Source organism: Rhamphochromis sp. 'chilingali', assembly GCF_963969265.1.
Source record: "Rhamphochromis sp. 'chilingali' genome assembly, chromosome: 9".
In the NCBI taxonomy this organism is placed as follows: domain Eukaryota; kingdom Metazoa; phylum Chordata; class Actinopteri; order Cichliformes; family Cichlidae; genus Rhamphochromis; species Rhamphochromis sp. 'chilingali'.
Window position 1 is genome coordinate 34,871,121 of NC_137936.1, and position 15,963 is coordinate 34,887,083.

At 39.5% G+C, this 15,963-nt stretch overlaps 1 protein-coding gene across 1 annotated transcript in view; it reads left to right on the plus strand.

Annotated features, from left to right (window-relative positions):
* Nucleotides 1-5,528: 5,528 nt before the first annotated feature.
* The window catches only part of snta1 (syntrophin, alpha 1), a 33,991-nt gene continuing 23,556 nt past the window's right edge, over nt 5,529-15,963 (plus strand). The window contains exons 1-2 of the mRNA XM_080891343.1: nt 5,529-5,887; nt 12,041-12,226. Of these exons, the coding sequence (XP_080747469.1) occupies nt 5,605-5,887; nt 12,041-12,226 (469 nt within the window). The 5' untranslated portion in view covers nt 5,529-5,604. The remainder of the gene's footprint in view (nt 5,888-12,040; nt 12,227-15,963) is intronic.

Here is a 15,963-nt window from a genome sequence, read left to right on the forward strand (position 1 = left end):
TATCTATCTATCTATCTATCTATCTATCTATCTATCTATCTATCTATCTATCTATCTATCTATCTATCTATCTATCTATCTATCCATCCATCCATCCATCCATCCATCCATCCATCCATCCATCCATCCATCCAGCAGCCCGTCATGGATGGCTTGATGAGAGGTCTGGTCTGTTGTTACAGAGGAACAGGTGGGGCAGACTAAACAGTCAGCACAGGGTTGAAATGAACACATACACAAAACACACACACATGCAAGCTGCAGGGAGGCAGGCTGTCAGCCGCTCAGACACTAGTCCATATGGTAGACCTCTGGAGCTGTTGCCCTTAGCAGAGTAGGGGAGGGAAGCAAAGATGCTTGGAGGATGGCAGGAGAAGGCAGAAGGATGCAGGGGGACGTTGAAACTAATCAGTAGGGCTCCCCAACTGTCCACTGTCTTTGGGGAGTTGAGATATGCATATATGTGACTGACTGAACTAAGGGTGCAGAGATGATAAGTTGGGGGGTTGTAGTCTGTTTGTCTGCTTGAGTGTATGTGTACATCCATCCATTCATTTTCTTAACCGTTTATCCAACTGTGGACATGGGAAGGGGGCTGCATTCTGTCCCAGCTGGCGTTGGGTGAGAGGCAGAGTACCCCCTTTACAGGTTATAAGTTATGTGGAAATAATGCTTTAAGTTCTTAATTTGATTTCATTTATTTAACATAAATACAATACATATTCTAGTGCTTTAAGCAATTGTTAAATTGAAATATATAAAAAAAATAGATAGAAATAATGATCTAGCAATTTTCACATGTGTTCTGTATATACAAATTGTGTTTGTAGTTTGTTGTCATTATTATTCAAACGTATTGTCTTATTACTTAAACAACAACAAGAGATACAATAGCAGTCTGATGTTGTTGAGAAGTGCTATAGGGTAATGTTAGTTGTCTTCAGCATAGCAGAAAACCAGTCTGCCTTGACCTAGACAGAAATGACGTTTATAGATCATTAACATGTTAAACTTTTATTCAACTTACATTTAGTCATATATATTTATATATTAGTTTGTTTTTGTTTTTTTAAATTTATGTTAGCAAAGATAAAATTAAATACATTGTCAACTACACATACAGCCATCATAGATAAAGTTAATATTGTTTTTGTTTTTTAATATATCATATAGTCATTTTAAGCATTTAAATAAGGTTTTTTTTTAATATTTAAATGAAAATCTTGTGTTTTATATCCTTTATTCATTCATTCTTGATTTTTACATGCAAGCCCAATATAACTGCTATTAGGTTTATCAGCAATGACATACATTCACGCAACGCACTCTATTAGTGCAAATCATCATTCACCGTTTTGGTTGTTTTTCCTGTACACAACAGAAAACAGATTTAATTTCAGGTCCTTGACTTCTTGCTGACTTAAGCTCTAGTGTAATTTGACGGTGCTCAGTATTGGTTAAATCCTGCAAGGACAATGGTGAAATATGATGTCATCCTACACTACTGTAAATGCAAGCACACTAGCAAACAAGTCACTACTTTAATGTGCACAATTTTAATACTATAGATGACTAGATCCACTCCAAACAATCCAATCAGTTTTGTTTTTTGTGTGTGAGAGATCCTTACAAATCCTGCTCTTCCATTCAGCTAAGCTTTGCAAATATATTAAGCTGTGCTACTGTGAAAGAGAGGCCGGCCACCTGCCACTCACATCCCAAATAGACCAACAGATGCATAGACTGGAGGTCAGATGGCCAACCACTTGTCATAATGCTAAACATCACCATGTAGACCCACTTCTTAAGTCAAGCACTGTTGTTGAAGTCTCCCATTCATTTTTGCTGTGCTATTTATATGTGTGCTTCTATACATGTGCTAATTAGTACAAGGACGTATCCTTTTCTAAACAAAAGTGTGGACAAAGGAGGATAAGGTTTATGGGTGGAATGAGAAAAGGTGACAATAAACTTCATATAAATCATTTGTTTCATTAATTATGTTAAATGTAGCAAGGGTAACTGAACCTCAAACCACACTGGCTATGTATAAAAGATGGGTAATTTTTACCTAATGCCAGCACCAACTAGTTTGGTTAGGCAGGTGGATCTGTAATTCACTGTGATTTTGAATGGGGTGCTAATTTTAGATGTTGGAAAAACAGGTTTAAAATATACTTACTGGAGAAACTGAATAGCCATTTCCTTTAGGCGACATGTTTATTGTTTTGGGGATTTTCCGCCTTCTAGAACAGGAAGATTGGGATGACAATCCTACATACCTGCACACGTGAGCTGGAACAGAACCAAACCCAGGCCTCTGAGCTGAGGACAGACTTTTCTACATGCGGTACACACTCTGACAGGTGAGCTACAGGTGCTGTTCTTTTGTGCGCTCATAGGTTGAACAGAACAGGACACTGCCGCTTGGCTAAAACAAGCTCCGATACTGGACCTTATTTCTACCTCACAAAATCATAGCAACTGGCCAATAAATCCATTCGTTCATTAACCATTAATTAATTAAATGCCACATTGTACACTTGCCATAGAGTGGTTTCATCATAGTTGTGTCTTTTTTTAAAAAAAACAGTTGCTTGCTGTTGCTGAAAACAACAGGGTTGATGTGATAGCTGAGTTTGTATGACTTATTTGGAAACACAGGAATCATCTGACTTCACTTTAAATTTGAAAATCCACATTTTTAACTGCAAGACTATGTTCCCCATCACATCTATATAATATTAATGGATACGATGCCAATAAAAACAAGCTCCATCTTGTATGTTCATAAACAGTATAATTGTTGTATCTTTAGTATTTCCAAGTAAACCCTTTGTCTTTACTTTAAAGTGTCACCCCGGGCAACTGAAATGTCCAAATGATAGTTGTGATTGGTCCAATATTTGTTTATATTATCTAAATGTATTTATTTATTTTGCTCTTTGAGTACCATATGGCATTAATTGCCTACAAATCCATGAATACTAATAGACATATGGTTGGATATGAACTAAATAATCAAAGGGTAATCCTGGGACAGGCTGTGCTTGTTTAATATCAGTTAATGACGCAGTAATTGCATTTTAACCTTATACATATGGCCTATACTTTATAACTGCAAAATGTGTTTTCTTTAACAAGACTGTAGTAAAGTCTGAAATAGTTTCTCTTAATTCAGCTGTTTTTACTGTTTATTTTATTTCTATCACAGTGAAAACCTCATCGCATAACAATCAGAAGCTGTTCCTAGATTTTTTTTTAAAGTACTCTATAGGACATGTGGGAAATCTTTGTTATTTAAACAGATTAGGTTTCCAGTGTAGAGGTAATAGAGCCATTTAATCACTAGAGGGAGACAAAAGATTTGAATCTAAGCTTTGAAATTCCCTGTTGAATATTTAGTGTGAAGCTGAGCCATGGTCTATGACTTAAAAAACAAGTTGTTAGAAATAAAGTTGTTACATCAATATTCACTACAGTAAACATGAACCAATTAGAATAAAGTAAGCGTTGATATTTGAGTTGATTAGCTACTTTAGAATTATAAAGAAATGTTGTTGACAGATGAGAATATTTAGAGCATCTGTGTGGGTTTAGAGGAATTTTCAGTCAAAGCTCCAAACTTGTTTTCATTAAGGGAGCAACTGCCTCTAAACAGCCCACCCAGAAGAGTGTTTTCCAACCCTGAGTGCTGGGACTTCTTTGCTATTTCACCTGCTGTGAAGCAGATGCAACACAGGCTGCCACACACACAGCTGAAGGGCTGACAGATACCTTGCCGATGCAACAGAGCATAGGAAATGAGGACTGCTTCATCAGCTTGTTTCAGTGACTCCTGCATGGTCTTAATGTCTATGCTGCACAATTAAGTGCACCTCTGCTGAGTCACCACAACAGTCCAGTACTTATCCACGTTGAGTTTCTGTCAAGACCGAGACTGAACGGCTTGGCTTATTACTCCTGAAATCATGGCATATTAGGAAATAGTTCAAAATAGTTATTGCATTTTTTTTTCACATTTTTCATTACATATTTACTACTCACTACTAAATGAAAAAGAAAACTGACAGCCAGAGTAGATTTCTGCAAATTACAAAAGAAATGGAAAGCATTGCTAAACAGTTTGAACTGAAGAAATGAGGAAGGAAATAAATTAAATCTGAAAAATATTTTAGTTTGAACTGGAAATTTAAACATGAAAATTGTGGACTGAAAAGAACTGAAATTCCACTTACTGGCACTCATCTTCAGCATACGCAGGATTGTTTTGGGTTTTTAACTGAAACACCATGAGTTGCATTTTTGGCAGTAGCCCCGGTGGAATCAGTTTACTAATCTAAACCACGATTCTACCTTCTATCTGCAGAAAATTTCAAACACAAACAACAAAGTTTTCATGTATTTTTTTTAGCCCATTTCTTCACTGTCATGGAATTCCCAGTCTGGGAGATGAGGTCGTTTGGTCTTGGTCTGTATCCAGTATTGATTCATCCTTTGCGATGCTCAAACACCACGCTGCCAACTCATTTGGTACCTACTGGAGAAGAGCTTTGGGCTAATCATGCTTTGTACAACATCTTACTGGTCACGTGTCTGGTTTTAACAACATTTACTGGTTATTTGGTTACTGACCAACTTTAACTATGCCTCAGCTGCTGCAACAGGGCATCGGTGTCATGGTACTGAGGGGCATTATGGCCTCTTTCAGTTCCTGTTGTCCTGAAACTGATTTTGAATAAGAGCTAATAAATATAATTGTTCTGATTAACGTGCAGGCTTCTTCATGGTAACATCACACCCACTGTTTTCTGTCAGCAGAATTCAAGCCGAAGATGCTTAGTGGGTGTCATTCCTGATATAAGCTCTCTTCACTAGAAATACGTTTCTGGCCTTGAAATCGATTTTGTTTTCCTTATTGCAGAACTTATATATATATATATATATATATATATATATATATATATATATATATATATATATATATATATATATATATATATATATAGGTGCGGTGACTCCCAAGCTAGGCGAGTGGCTCCAGCAGATCCCAGGAACAACATCGGAGATCTCTGTCCAGAAGAGTGCAGTCCTGGGAACAGCTAAGATACTGCGCAGGACCCTCAAGCTCCCAGGCCTCTGGTAGAGGACCCGAGCTTGAAGGATAAACCGCCCGCAGGGGCGTGCTGGGTGTTTTATATATATATATATATATATATATATATATATATGCGCAGTGATTTTGCGCGTTTCGGGCACACTGGAAATGAGATCTGTGATCTGAGGCTGGGTGTTGAAATACACTCGAAATAAATAATGAATCAAAAACTTAATTATGCGTGGCTCAACCTCACATTGCTGATTAACGAATGGGCTGAACAAGAAGCTCTTTGAACTTTGAGTGTGTGTCAACACCGCTGCTAATCGCATCGCCCTCAATTAACTTTACTTAGCCTACTACTGGATAAACCTCTTTTGGAGGAGGAGGAGAAAATAGAGGGAGGGGGGTTCAATGTGTGTGTCTGCATGCCCCCTACCACAGCCCTCTACCCCCTCTTACAGGACTGCCAGCCCGTCTAGAGTTATTCCAGGAATGCGTTGAACATGGCTGCCGCGATGAAGGCGCAGAAAACGGGACTGCTGGAACTTCGAGTGACCGTGGACCGCTGGATCCGGGTATTGGCTACACTTACCGAAGATAGTCTCACGTTAAACCCCGGCGAGGGCACCGAAGAACCCGCGAAGCCAAACCCGAGTCCTGCCGGTGCTATCAACGGAGACCCCCCGAACCTCAGCTCGTCCCCGGTCCCGGAAACCATCACCAACGTGAAGCGCACGGTGCGAGTTACCAAGCAAGATGTTGGCGGGCTCGGAATCAGTATCAAAGGTAAGGTAGTTTACGAAAGTATCTTAAAGATAGCTAACTGCATGAACGGCGAGTTACTGTCAGTTAACACAAGTTTTGACTACAGCGTACCTTCTGTCACCCACCGCGAAAACAGCGGCCAGTTAACTTGCCTAACTTCAACAATGTGCAACAATTCTCAGAAACGTGCGTAAAATGCAACTTTTCCGCGATTTGCTCTATGACAAATATCCGTTCGTGTTATAACTCACACGTATAGGTCCGATGTTAGCGCAGAAAAAACGACAGCTGTGATTTTCTCAAGCTGTTTCTCTCCTCAACAGGGAACCATTTCAGTGCACCACAGTCACCGGAGACGGTAATTAGTTCGCTACTGTCATGTAACGTTGGGTTCCACCGTGTTTAAATAACTTGGATAATTGAATTGAGAGAAATCAGGAAATGGCACGTGATTCTGTTTAACTCGATTTGGGTTTTAAAAAGTTTCCACAAATCCCCGAATACTTTCCGTAGATGCTTATTACCCAGCAGTGTCGACACCAGCAGTTCATTTAAACATATTTATTTATGGACTACAGACACCAAACAAAGCAGGTTATAAACCTGAATATTATGCGTTATCAACCAACACTCACATACACAAATGTGTCATTAGTTTTATTAGATCTAACTTCTGATTATGAAGCTGTAACACCAATAAATATATGTGACAGAGTAAAATCCACGCTCTACAGAGTATTTTAGGTGGTTCAAAGACCTTTTTGGCTGTGGAACTTTGCTTTTGAATAAGCAATCTGGAGTAGACATGGACACAGAGACCTCTACTGCACATAGTGGCCACAAGAATATTGTTTCTACAGGGACTTCTCAATGAAGAAAGGTTGTAATCTCTCCATATTTTACCAGCAAAGCCTGCATACCTGCCATGTGTTTTGCAGCAGCTGATAAAAGACTTTTCCTTGTCCTGCTTCCACAAAAATAGCCTATCTCTGTGGGGATCTCAAACTGAAGATGATTAGGAAGGTTGAGCAGTGGGATGCTATGTAAATATAAAAGATTAAACGGACAGGAATGTGATAACAAAGTTTTAGGAATGTTTTGGATATTATTATATTTTATAGACGGACAAATATTACAGCTTTTGTTCTTGAAATTTAGTAGCAACTGATAGATTTACACTTTTTCTTTTTACACAGCTTGCTTTGTGTCTTTACATTGTCTTTATAATTGAAACAGTAATTAGGTGGTCATTTTCATATTCTTGCCACACACAGTGGGGTTCCGCCGCCTTGGCTTTAACTAGAATTGTTTGAGGTTATTGTGGTGAACTTATGATTCTTTTGTGCAACTTAAATAAACACTGTTTGTTGCACACTGATGTATTACATACTGTGTTTCTTATTTTGCTTGGGTCGTGATAAATGCAAATGCAGACCCCACAATTCTCGCCTAAAAAGTCAGCTTTCTAAATTCAGATTTTCCTGGTGGTGTGTTGTAAATATGTACTGGAAGAGTTTTCCTAGAATTACATATAAAAATAAAAATCTCATTAGGTTTCTTGCACAGTCTCAATAAATCTAATGATATTTTTTAATCATAACCCCTGTGTGATGACATGTATCATATCAATGAATTATTGTCAGTTCACAACCTTAAGTCACCTTGTGTTGTAAAGCATGGGCTGCCAAGGCAGTAAAAGGTGTAATAAATAACGGGCATGGATCTATAAGCAGCATGTGTGGGTATAATTGCATGTGTGTGAGCTGTAGCTTCCTCCTGGCAAGTTTGTCTTCCCAGGTAATCACTTGGCGATTGGTTGATGTAAAGTGTCGAGTTGATAGATAATTGTAAACTTGCATTATTGTCATGTTGCAAAGATGGCTCATCATTGTAGCTGCTGGTGACATCTTAATTTTTAGTCCCCCCGCAATTCCGAACAACAACAAAACAAAGCCAAACCCTAATGACATAACTGTGATGTCCATCTGTGGAAATGGGTGGGTTTGAAAATCAGACAGCATGTTATTAAAACCAAATCCTAGCTAGAAGCCTTTTGGCTTGACATTGTTGCGATGCTGGATGTTCAGAGGCAGTTTTGGGAGGAAGGGTATACAAGATTGAAAGTGAAAGGTGCAGGCAGAAAGAGCAGGCCAAACATGAAATGGTATATGGGACAAGAGGTCAAAGAGGTGAAAAGAGTAAAAAGAAAAAAGAAGCAGGAAGAAAAAAGTGTCAGAAACGCAGGGGGAAACAAATGAAAGAACAGAGAAAAACTTGTAGGCTAGTTGACACCGCATTGCGAACAGCTGAGAGAAGCAGCTCACAGCAGTCAGTTGTCATTGGCTAAAGATGAAAGCTATGTGGCTGGGAGTGGAGTACTCCACTAGTGTTAATTTTAGGGAGCCCACCCCAGCTTGAGGAAGAGTACGGAGGCAACTTTAACTCACGTCTAAATTTAAGAGGGGAGGCATGAAATCTAGACTCCAGGTCTCTGGACAGGCAGAATGGTAAAAGTTTGCGTGTCTCTGCAGACATTTTTCCTTCTTTGGAGCCACTGAGGTGCACGGTCCGTGCATATAACCACAATGACAGTCAGAGGGAATGCTACTTTGAGAGAAGGCAGTTGGTGAACAGTACCATAAAACAATTATTTCACTTTAAAACCATCCCAGACTTTGTTTGAATAGTCCCTATGTGTTGAATTCCAGTTGGGTGGGCCAAATATTATGAAACCATGTTTTGGTTCCTGAAACTCTTATAACAGACCAACTCATACTTTTTCCAGACATTATTTTTGTCAGTCAGCAAGACTCAAGTGCAACATTGCATAACAAAAATATTAATAAAATTGCATTAGGAATATGAATCCACAATACTTTGAAGTTTTGTTTTGACTCTATATATTGTTCCAGCATTGTGTGAATTAAGCTGATGACAGTTGAAGTGCAGACGTGCAGATTTTTTGATGATGAAGAAGCATTATAATAAATAAATTAGATACACAGCACTATTATACCATTTACTAATCTGCCATAAGAAGCTTCTGTGGCTCCACCCTGTCTGTACCACTGCCACCCACCTTATATTTGATTGACAGATTCCCAGCTGTAGGTGCTGAACTGTATTTGACATGAAATGCACCTGCAAGAATGGTAGGAAGGAAATAAAGGTTTGTGTGGGAGTGGCAGACATATTAATGGTTATTTTTTAGAACAATATGTCAAAAAATGTTTATTCTGCAATCATTCCAGTAAGTGGTATTTCAGACTTGAGGGAAACTTCAGACTCTCTTGGGAATTTCCTCTCTCCTCCAAGGTCAGGCTTTATAATGTAAAGAAAGTGGGAAAAAAATATTTTTAACTGTTCCTTAAAGGTTTTGTCTCCTCATTGATTCAAATGTCTACTCTCTAAACGTGCCCCCATCCTTTTCTCTGCCAACGCTAAGTGTTTCTGACACCCTCCTCATCATCCCCTGGATACTTTAGCCCTTTTTCAGACTCACACTCTTTACCATAAAACCGATGACCTCCAAACTTGTTGGCCTTATGTCTAAACGAGCTTCACTTTTTTTTGTAAAAGTCATGATCTCTATCTTTCTAGGCCAGGCCGAGTAACATTTAAATATAACTTTATTAACGACACAAGTTTGAACTGCAGCCACTGCTGTCTCTCACATGCTGGTATGCTGAGCAGCACACACTGAGACGTTGCTCTTGTAGACAATGGCATGTTCAAAAGTGTTGCCACACTTGAGTAGAGCTTATGCTGACAATGCTTGTCTCCTTTTTTTATGGTAGAAAGCACTGGCTCCGTCATTGCCTTGGGCATGTCTGAATGAACCTGTGTGGAACATTAAAGTGATAGTGACCTATATTTGAATGCCGCCACTTTAACAGACTAATGAAGCCATTAATGTTACATTCATCATGTCTGAAAATGGCTTTAGAAACCAGTATCACTATATCCTAGAAACTCTCTTGCCTACTGTGCAACTGCTGTACTACATTTGAATCCTCTGTTATATGCACTGTGTCATCTTGAGCTATATCAATCCATATCAGCTTTAATGAAGCCTTATTGTATGTTCACTCATATTGTCTGCAGTCGTTGTTGCAACTCTGTCCATTCACAGCAATTCTGTTAGATCTTCCAGTATTAATTATGTGGTTGGATTAGCTTATTTACTGTTATTATTCAGTTTTGTACAAGAGTGTAGTTACTTATTTAAAGAATGTAATGAGTTGGGGCTATCTTGTGCCTGTTACCTCATGAATAAAATGTTAATTTAGTGGTATATAACATGCTAGGCCATGATATGTGTGTGTGTGTGTGTGTTCCTCCTTGGGTCTTCTGCAAAAGTCTGAGGTACTGCACAGAATCTTAGCTGTTCCTAGGACTGCACTGGACTTAGACCCCTAATGTTGTGCCTGTAATCTGCTGGAGCCACTCTTCCAGTTACATCTCCTAATGCTCCTGTTACCACTGGGACTATTATGGGCTTTACCTTCCACATCTGCTCCAGTTGTTCCCTGCTACTTCTCTGTTTTCTTGTGCTCCCTTTTCTCATGTTGCTGTCCCCTGGGACTGCCACATCTACGACCACTGTGGTCTTCTGCTCCGTGTCAACCACCACTATGTGTGGTTGGCTGGCCAGCAGCTGCTTGAAGTCCCACAGGACCTTAGCCTTGTTGTTCTCAACCACCTTCTGTGGTGTCCTCCATTTGGGAGTTGGGTACTTCTAACCCATATGAGGCACAGCTGTGCTTGCACACTATCCCAGCCACTTGGTTGTGTCTCTCAGTGTACACTGTCCCAGGTTACATCTCCTGCACCTTCCTGGTCCTGTTGACTGTGGCCTGTAGATCTCCAACGTTGATAGTAGAATTCTCTCACACTCCATATACAATATGCAATATCCATTTACAATGTCACCCACTAAAGAAAGAACTGCAGATTTTTTTTGTATTGTAGTATAGTGAAGTCTATCATTTCTACCAGTTAGTTGTATCTACTTACAACCACAAAATGCTCTCTTAGAATGACTCTTATAGGCTTATAGGCAGATAACATGGTATCCATCTACTTTGGCTTCTGTATTTGTTGTTGGTTCTTCAGCTCCTTTTCAAAATGGCATTAATTAAACACAAACCTTAAAAAATATACCTAGCAGTATTGATAGTCATGCATGTTACTTAACTGTCCTGTGACAAATTCCCATATCTTTTTTTAAGATTTAAAGTAATTACTCAAGTTTATAAGTTTAGTTGTTTTTTTATTAAACATTTGATGATATACATAAAAGATAGCATCACCAACAAAGCTTTAAAACCCACATTAACTTATCTTTTCTATAAGCTTTCTGGAACACCCTCGTTAATTCAGTGACTGAGTCAGTGAGGGCCACATATTGCCTCTGATTATACATCTATATGATGCTATGGTGCTCAGAATAGTGGATAAGTTCATCGTCCTGGTGGCGTGTGTAGAAGTTTTGATATTTTTAAGAATACTACATTGGGTGTCCAAAGAAATTTGCATGATAAAAATCCTCGCAGAGGGATCACCCAGAAGAAATAGCAAAAAAAACCAAAACACAAAAAGCATTTTATCGTCTTTAAGACTATTTCTCACTAGCCTGAAGGCCAAAGTCCAGCTTTAAGCTGACATTAACGATGATATTTCACATGAAGTGCGGAAGCCCACCACAAGAGTTACAGTGCATCCATCAGCTTACTAGTTGACCTTCATTGTGTGACAAAGAGACAAAGGGAGGGAGAGTCGGAGACACAGACCATAGTACAGTAGGCCGATCACTGTCTCCATCAGTTTTTATGTGCTCGTTTAACTGCAGTTTAGGTGACTAATGTTAAGGTGATAAGGGACAGAAACTGTTTATTTCATATTTATAACTACCAACCAGCCACACACTTTTTTAGTTTTATGACTCAGCTCTAACTTATACCTTCTGGTGTGAAGTCACAGTGAATTTAAGGGCATTTTTATCAGTGCTTTATTTACCAGCGTCCAAGAAAACATATAATTTGATTTGCTTTATATACTGCCAATAGGCCGTTCAAATAGGAACTACCAAACTGCTTTGTGAAGCTAATTAGTGGTAAAAGTTGGATTTTTTCCACATGATTTTTAACTTGATTTTCTTGTCTGATCATGCAGGTGGCAAGGAAAACAAGATGCCAATCCTCATCTCCAAAATTTTTAAAGGCCTGGCTGCTGACCAGACCGAGGCCCTTTATGTTGGTGATGCCATACTCTCTGTCAATGGTTACGACTTACGAGAGGCCACGCATGACGAGGCTGTGCAAGCGTTAAAAAAAACCGGGAAAGAAGTCATCCTTGAAGGTAAGATAGTTTTCATTTAGCCAAAAACAATTAGAGTACATCCTGTGACTCTGACATTTTCTTCTTTGTCCAATTCAGTCTTTCTTTCATTGTTCTTCCTGTTGTGCGCCCGCTTTGCTGTTCAGATGCTCTAAAAAGTGACAGGATATTAGAAGTTAACTACAAAACATGCAAAGAAGAAAAACTCCTCGTATTGCCAAATGATATAGTCCTCAGGGTATTAAAGTACGTAAGTTCTTATATCTCATCCACCCTCTGTGCACCCCACAGCTCCAAATAGATACATAGGTAAAAATAATGAGAATGTTTGATACCTTGATATTCTTTATAGATTTTTCCAGACCTGATTCAGTCTTCCTCGAGGGTGATCTGACTTCACCGGAAACATCCAAATAATGAGTTGAACTCAAACAGCGAGAGGAAAAGCCTCACTATTTAAGAATACTGTTAGGGCTCACACCTGTGAGCACCCCAGTATGCTAATGAACCGTCTTTCGATAATATTAAACCGTTTTGACACTGATACGAAGTTAGGTTCATGTCAGAACTACTGCAAACTCATGGGATCCGGCTGGCTTTGCATAGGAAGCTTTGTGGTGGAGTCAGAAGGTGTATTCCCGTCCTTTTATGCTCACTCATTTGTGTGAGATGCTGCAGCAAATGTACAATATCTCAGTCATTCTCTATTTCACTCTCAGTATATTCTTTCAGGGTATGTTCATGCATGGATGTAAATGTGACAGTCTGCCAGTGGGTGTAACACAACAAGGTGAATCTGAGATGTGAATTTTAATTGTGAAGACAGGGGGAAAGGATTAAAAACACTCTTTTCTCTTTCTAAATGATTGCTCAACAGGAATTTGGCATCTCCTGCCAAGCTGACACAGAAAGGACAGTGGTTGGTTCGAGTTGATATTATTCAGTGACGATGCTTCTCGTCTTCCAGATGAAAACCTAGTAGGTTTTTTTAGATACAAATTTAATAATTATGTATTTTCTATCCTAAAAAAACAGAATTTGAAGTTTGACACAGGTTATTGAATCGCTATTTTTCTATGACACAGAATTTCTCAGGGTTAACTGGCACAGTAGGGCAGCTTCAGCAACTTAAGTCAGCACAGGAGATACAAGTAGCGCTATAGCCAGGGGAAATCATTGCAAATCCCCCTGTCTTACTTGTCCACAGTCAGGCAGAAAAGTGTTGATATCAGACAGCTCAACCGGTGCTGCTGTGTGATCTGACATGTCAGGAATCATTTCATGGGTTTCCCTCCCCCCTGAGGGCCCGATAGAGGAGTGAGGAGGCAAAAGAGGCTCAGAGGCTCACTGAGGGGTATGTGTGCATGCACATTTTTGATGTTCTGCTGATGTATGTCTGTCTGACCAGGAGATGACTGGACTTCAGGATGCATATCTGTAGTGGAAATCTTGTGAGCATTTTACGGGAATAAAAGAAAACATCTTTAGGGTTGTGTGTTTTTTGTTTTTTTTTCCTGCTGTAATTTTCAAGATTGCACCTTTATTTCAGGACTATTCTGTATCATGATAATGCTTGAAAATACCGATGACATAAAGTTCATGTACAGTGCTTATTTTGGTTTTGGCATTTTGTCAAGATACTCACAAACACAGTGAGAAGCAAGCTCCTTTTTGGCACCACTCTGGTGTTAAAGGTCAGGGTAGCACTCTCTTTTACATGTGCACAGCAACAAACACACACCACTGCTGTGCTCACGGCAGTTTTCAGCGCTCTGTTAAATTCATAACACAGACGGCCTTGACTGAGATCAAGGAGAAACGGCCTCCATCATATTAAAATATCTTGACTATATGAACAGTAACACTTGAATCTGTCAGATAAACCCTTTCACAACATTTACAGGAGTTAAGGCATATTAGACACCTGGTTAGCATTCTGTACCTTTGCTGGGATTTTTTTTCCTTTCCAACTCTTTTGAAAGTCAAGTGATAAAATATTTTGTATTAAACACATATCTGCCCGCTCAGATTAATGCAATTTGATTGCTACAGCAGCACATGTAGGGTATTAATGTCAAGGTCTGCTTTAGCAGTATAATCAAAGGCTTCAAGGACACTAGGTTTTTCTTTAATGATGTGCTAGCTTAAGGTTTTTCTTAAGAATTGTCTGTGTGCATAAAATTAGAACATTAAAAACAGGAAAATTGCTCATTAGAACCAGTTTTGTGAGGGGTTAAGCATTTCCAGCGGCACATATGTGGCACAGCTGGGTATGATTTTACCAGTGTTTACTTTATCGATTTATAATGAGTCACATGATTTTAAATAGGCCACACAGTTGCTTAGCAGCCAATAGTACAGGAAAAGGGCAACAGTGGGCAGCTCCCAGGTGTGACCATGAAGGTGTGTAAAGCCTCTCACTGTAAATAGGAATTTGTGAATATTCTGTGTTTTTATTTTTTTGGCGGAAAACAATTAGAGCTAGCTTTCTTCACCTTACTTGTGGCCCTTATATTATATTGTTGATGGAATATCAATGGATGTGTATGAGAAAGATAGCACATGGGGTGGGGGGTGAGGGTGGGGGTATCAGATAAATATAACAGGCCAGATGAAGCCATAAAAGCACAGCTGCCAGCATTTCTTCACAGCGACATTTATGGCCTGATTGCTTATGTGTGAGTGTGCGAACATGTGGTGTCTTTACCTGTGTGTGTGCTTCTGCTGCATCACAACCTGTTCTTTTCACATTTTCCAGTCACAGCAACAACTTTTAGGCTTAGGATCAGGAGGAATGATGAGATTTATATATGAGTTTTGTAAAATGTTAACTGTGAAAACATCATGGACCAATTAGGCATTGTTTGATGAAGTGAAGGTGTACAACTGTGATGTTTCCATAAATGACAAATGAATGAGCAGCAGTTTGTCATTACTGCTGTGTTTCTATCCATTCTTAATTTGGACTCTTACTGAAAATGCATCTGCCGTTGCAGCCAGCTCGCCAGCCAAGACAATGTGCGCATCCACTCCACTATGTACATGCACAGAGTTATAAAACTTCGTGTGTGTAGGTGTGTGAGTTCATGTGCGTGTGTGAGTCTGTGAGAGAGAGAGAGCGCGCAATACCGGGTGGAGGGTTGGAATAGTTTGGTGGGAGAATTGTTCCCTGGGCAACCAAGGTTTGACTAAAAGGACACAAACAAAGAAACTATAGTGCCACATAGAACACAAATTTCCACTATCACATAAACACACACACACACACACACCCACACACACACACACACACACACACACACACACACACACACACACACACACACACAGAGGAAGGGAGGATAAAGAGGCTGCAAAGGACAGGTCAGGACATTGAGGCAAGTGTGAATGTGAAGGGGTGGGTTGGGGGTGGGTACATGCTGTCCATGTTTCCAAGGTATCCCAGGAGTCAAGTTTAAGTTTTTTTTTATTGTACGGGAAAGAATGTAACACACCACAGTGAGAGCTCCCGTGATGAACAAGGTGGAAGGCTGCTTAGTATCTGTGCAGACATGAGCTCCTGCAGTAGAAGGTTAAACTCAGAAAACAAGTACACAGGATTACATTTATTTTGAGCTTTCGTAATTGTTTTTTATACCTCGTTTGGTAAAGTCTAGTCATGCCTGCAACCCATGTCTGAAGTCCATCAGGACAGAGCCAGCAATGGCTAGGCCAAGTAAAGTGTCACAGTTAAGCCAAATAAACAGGCGCTAAAGATA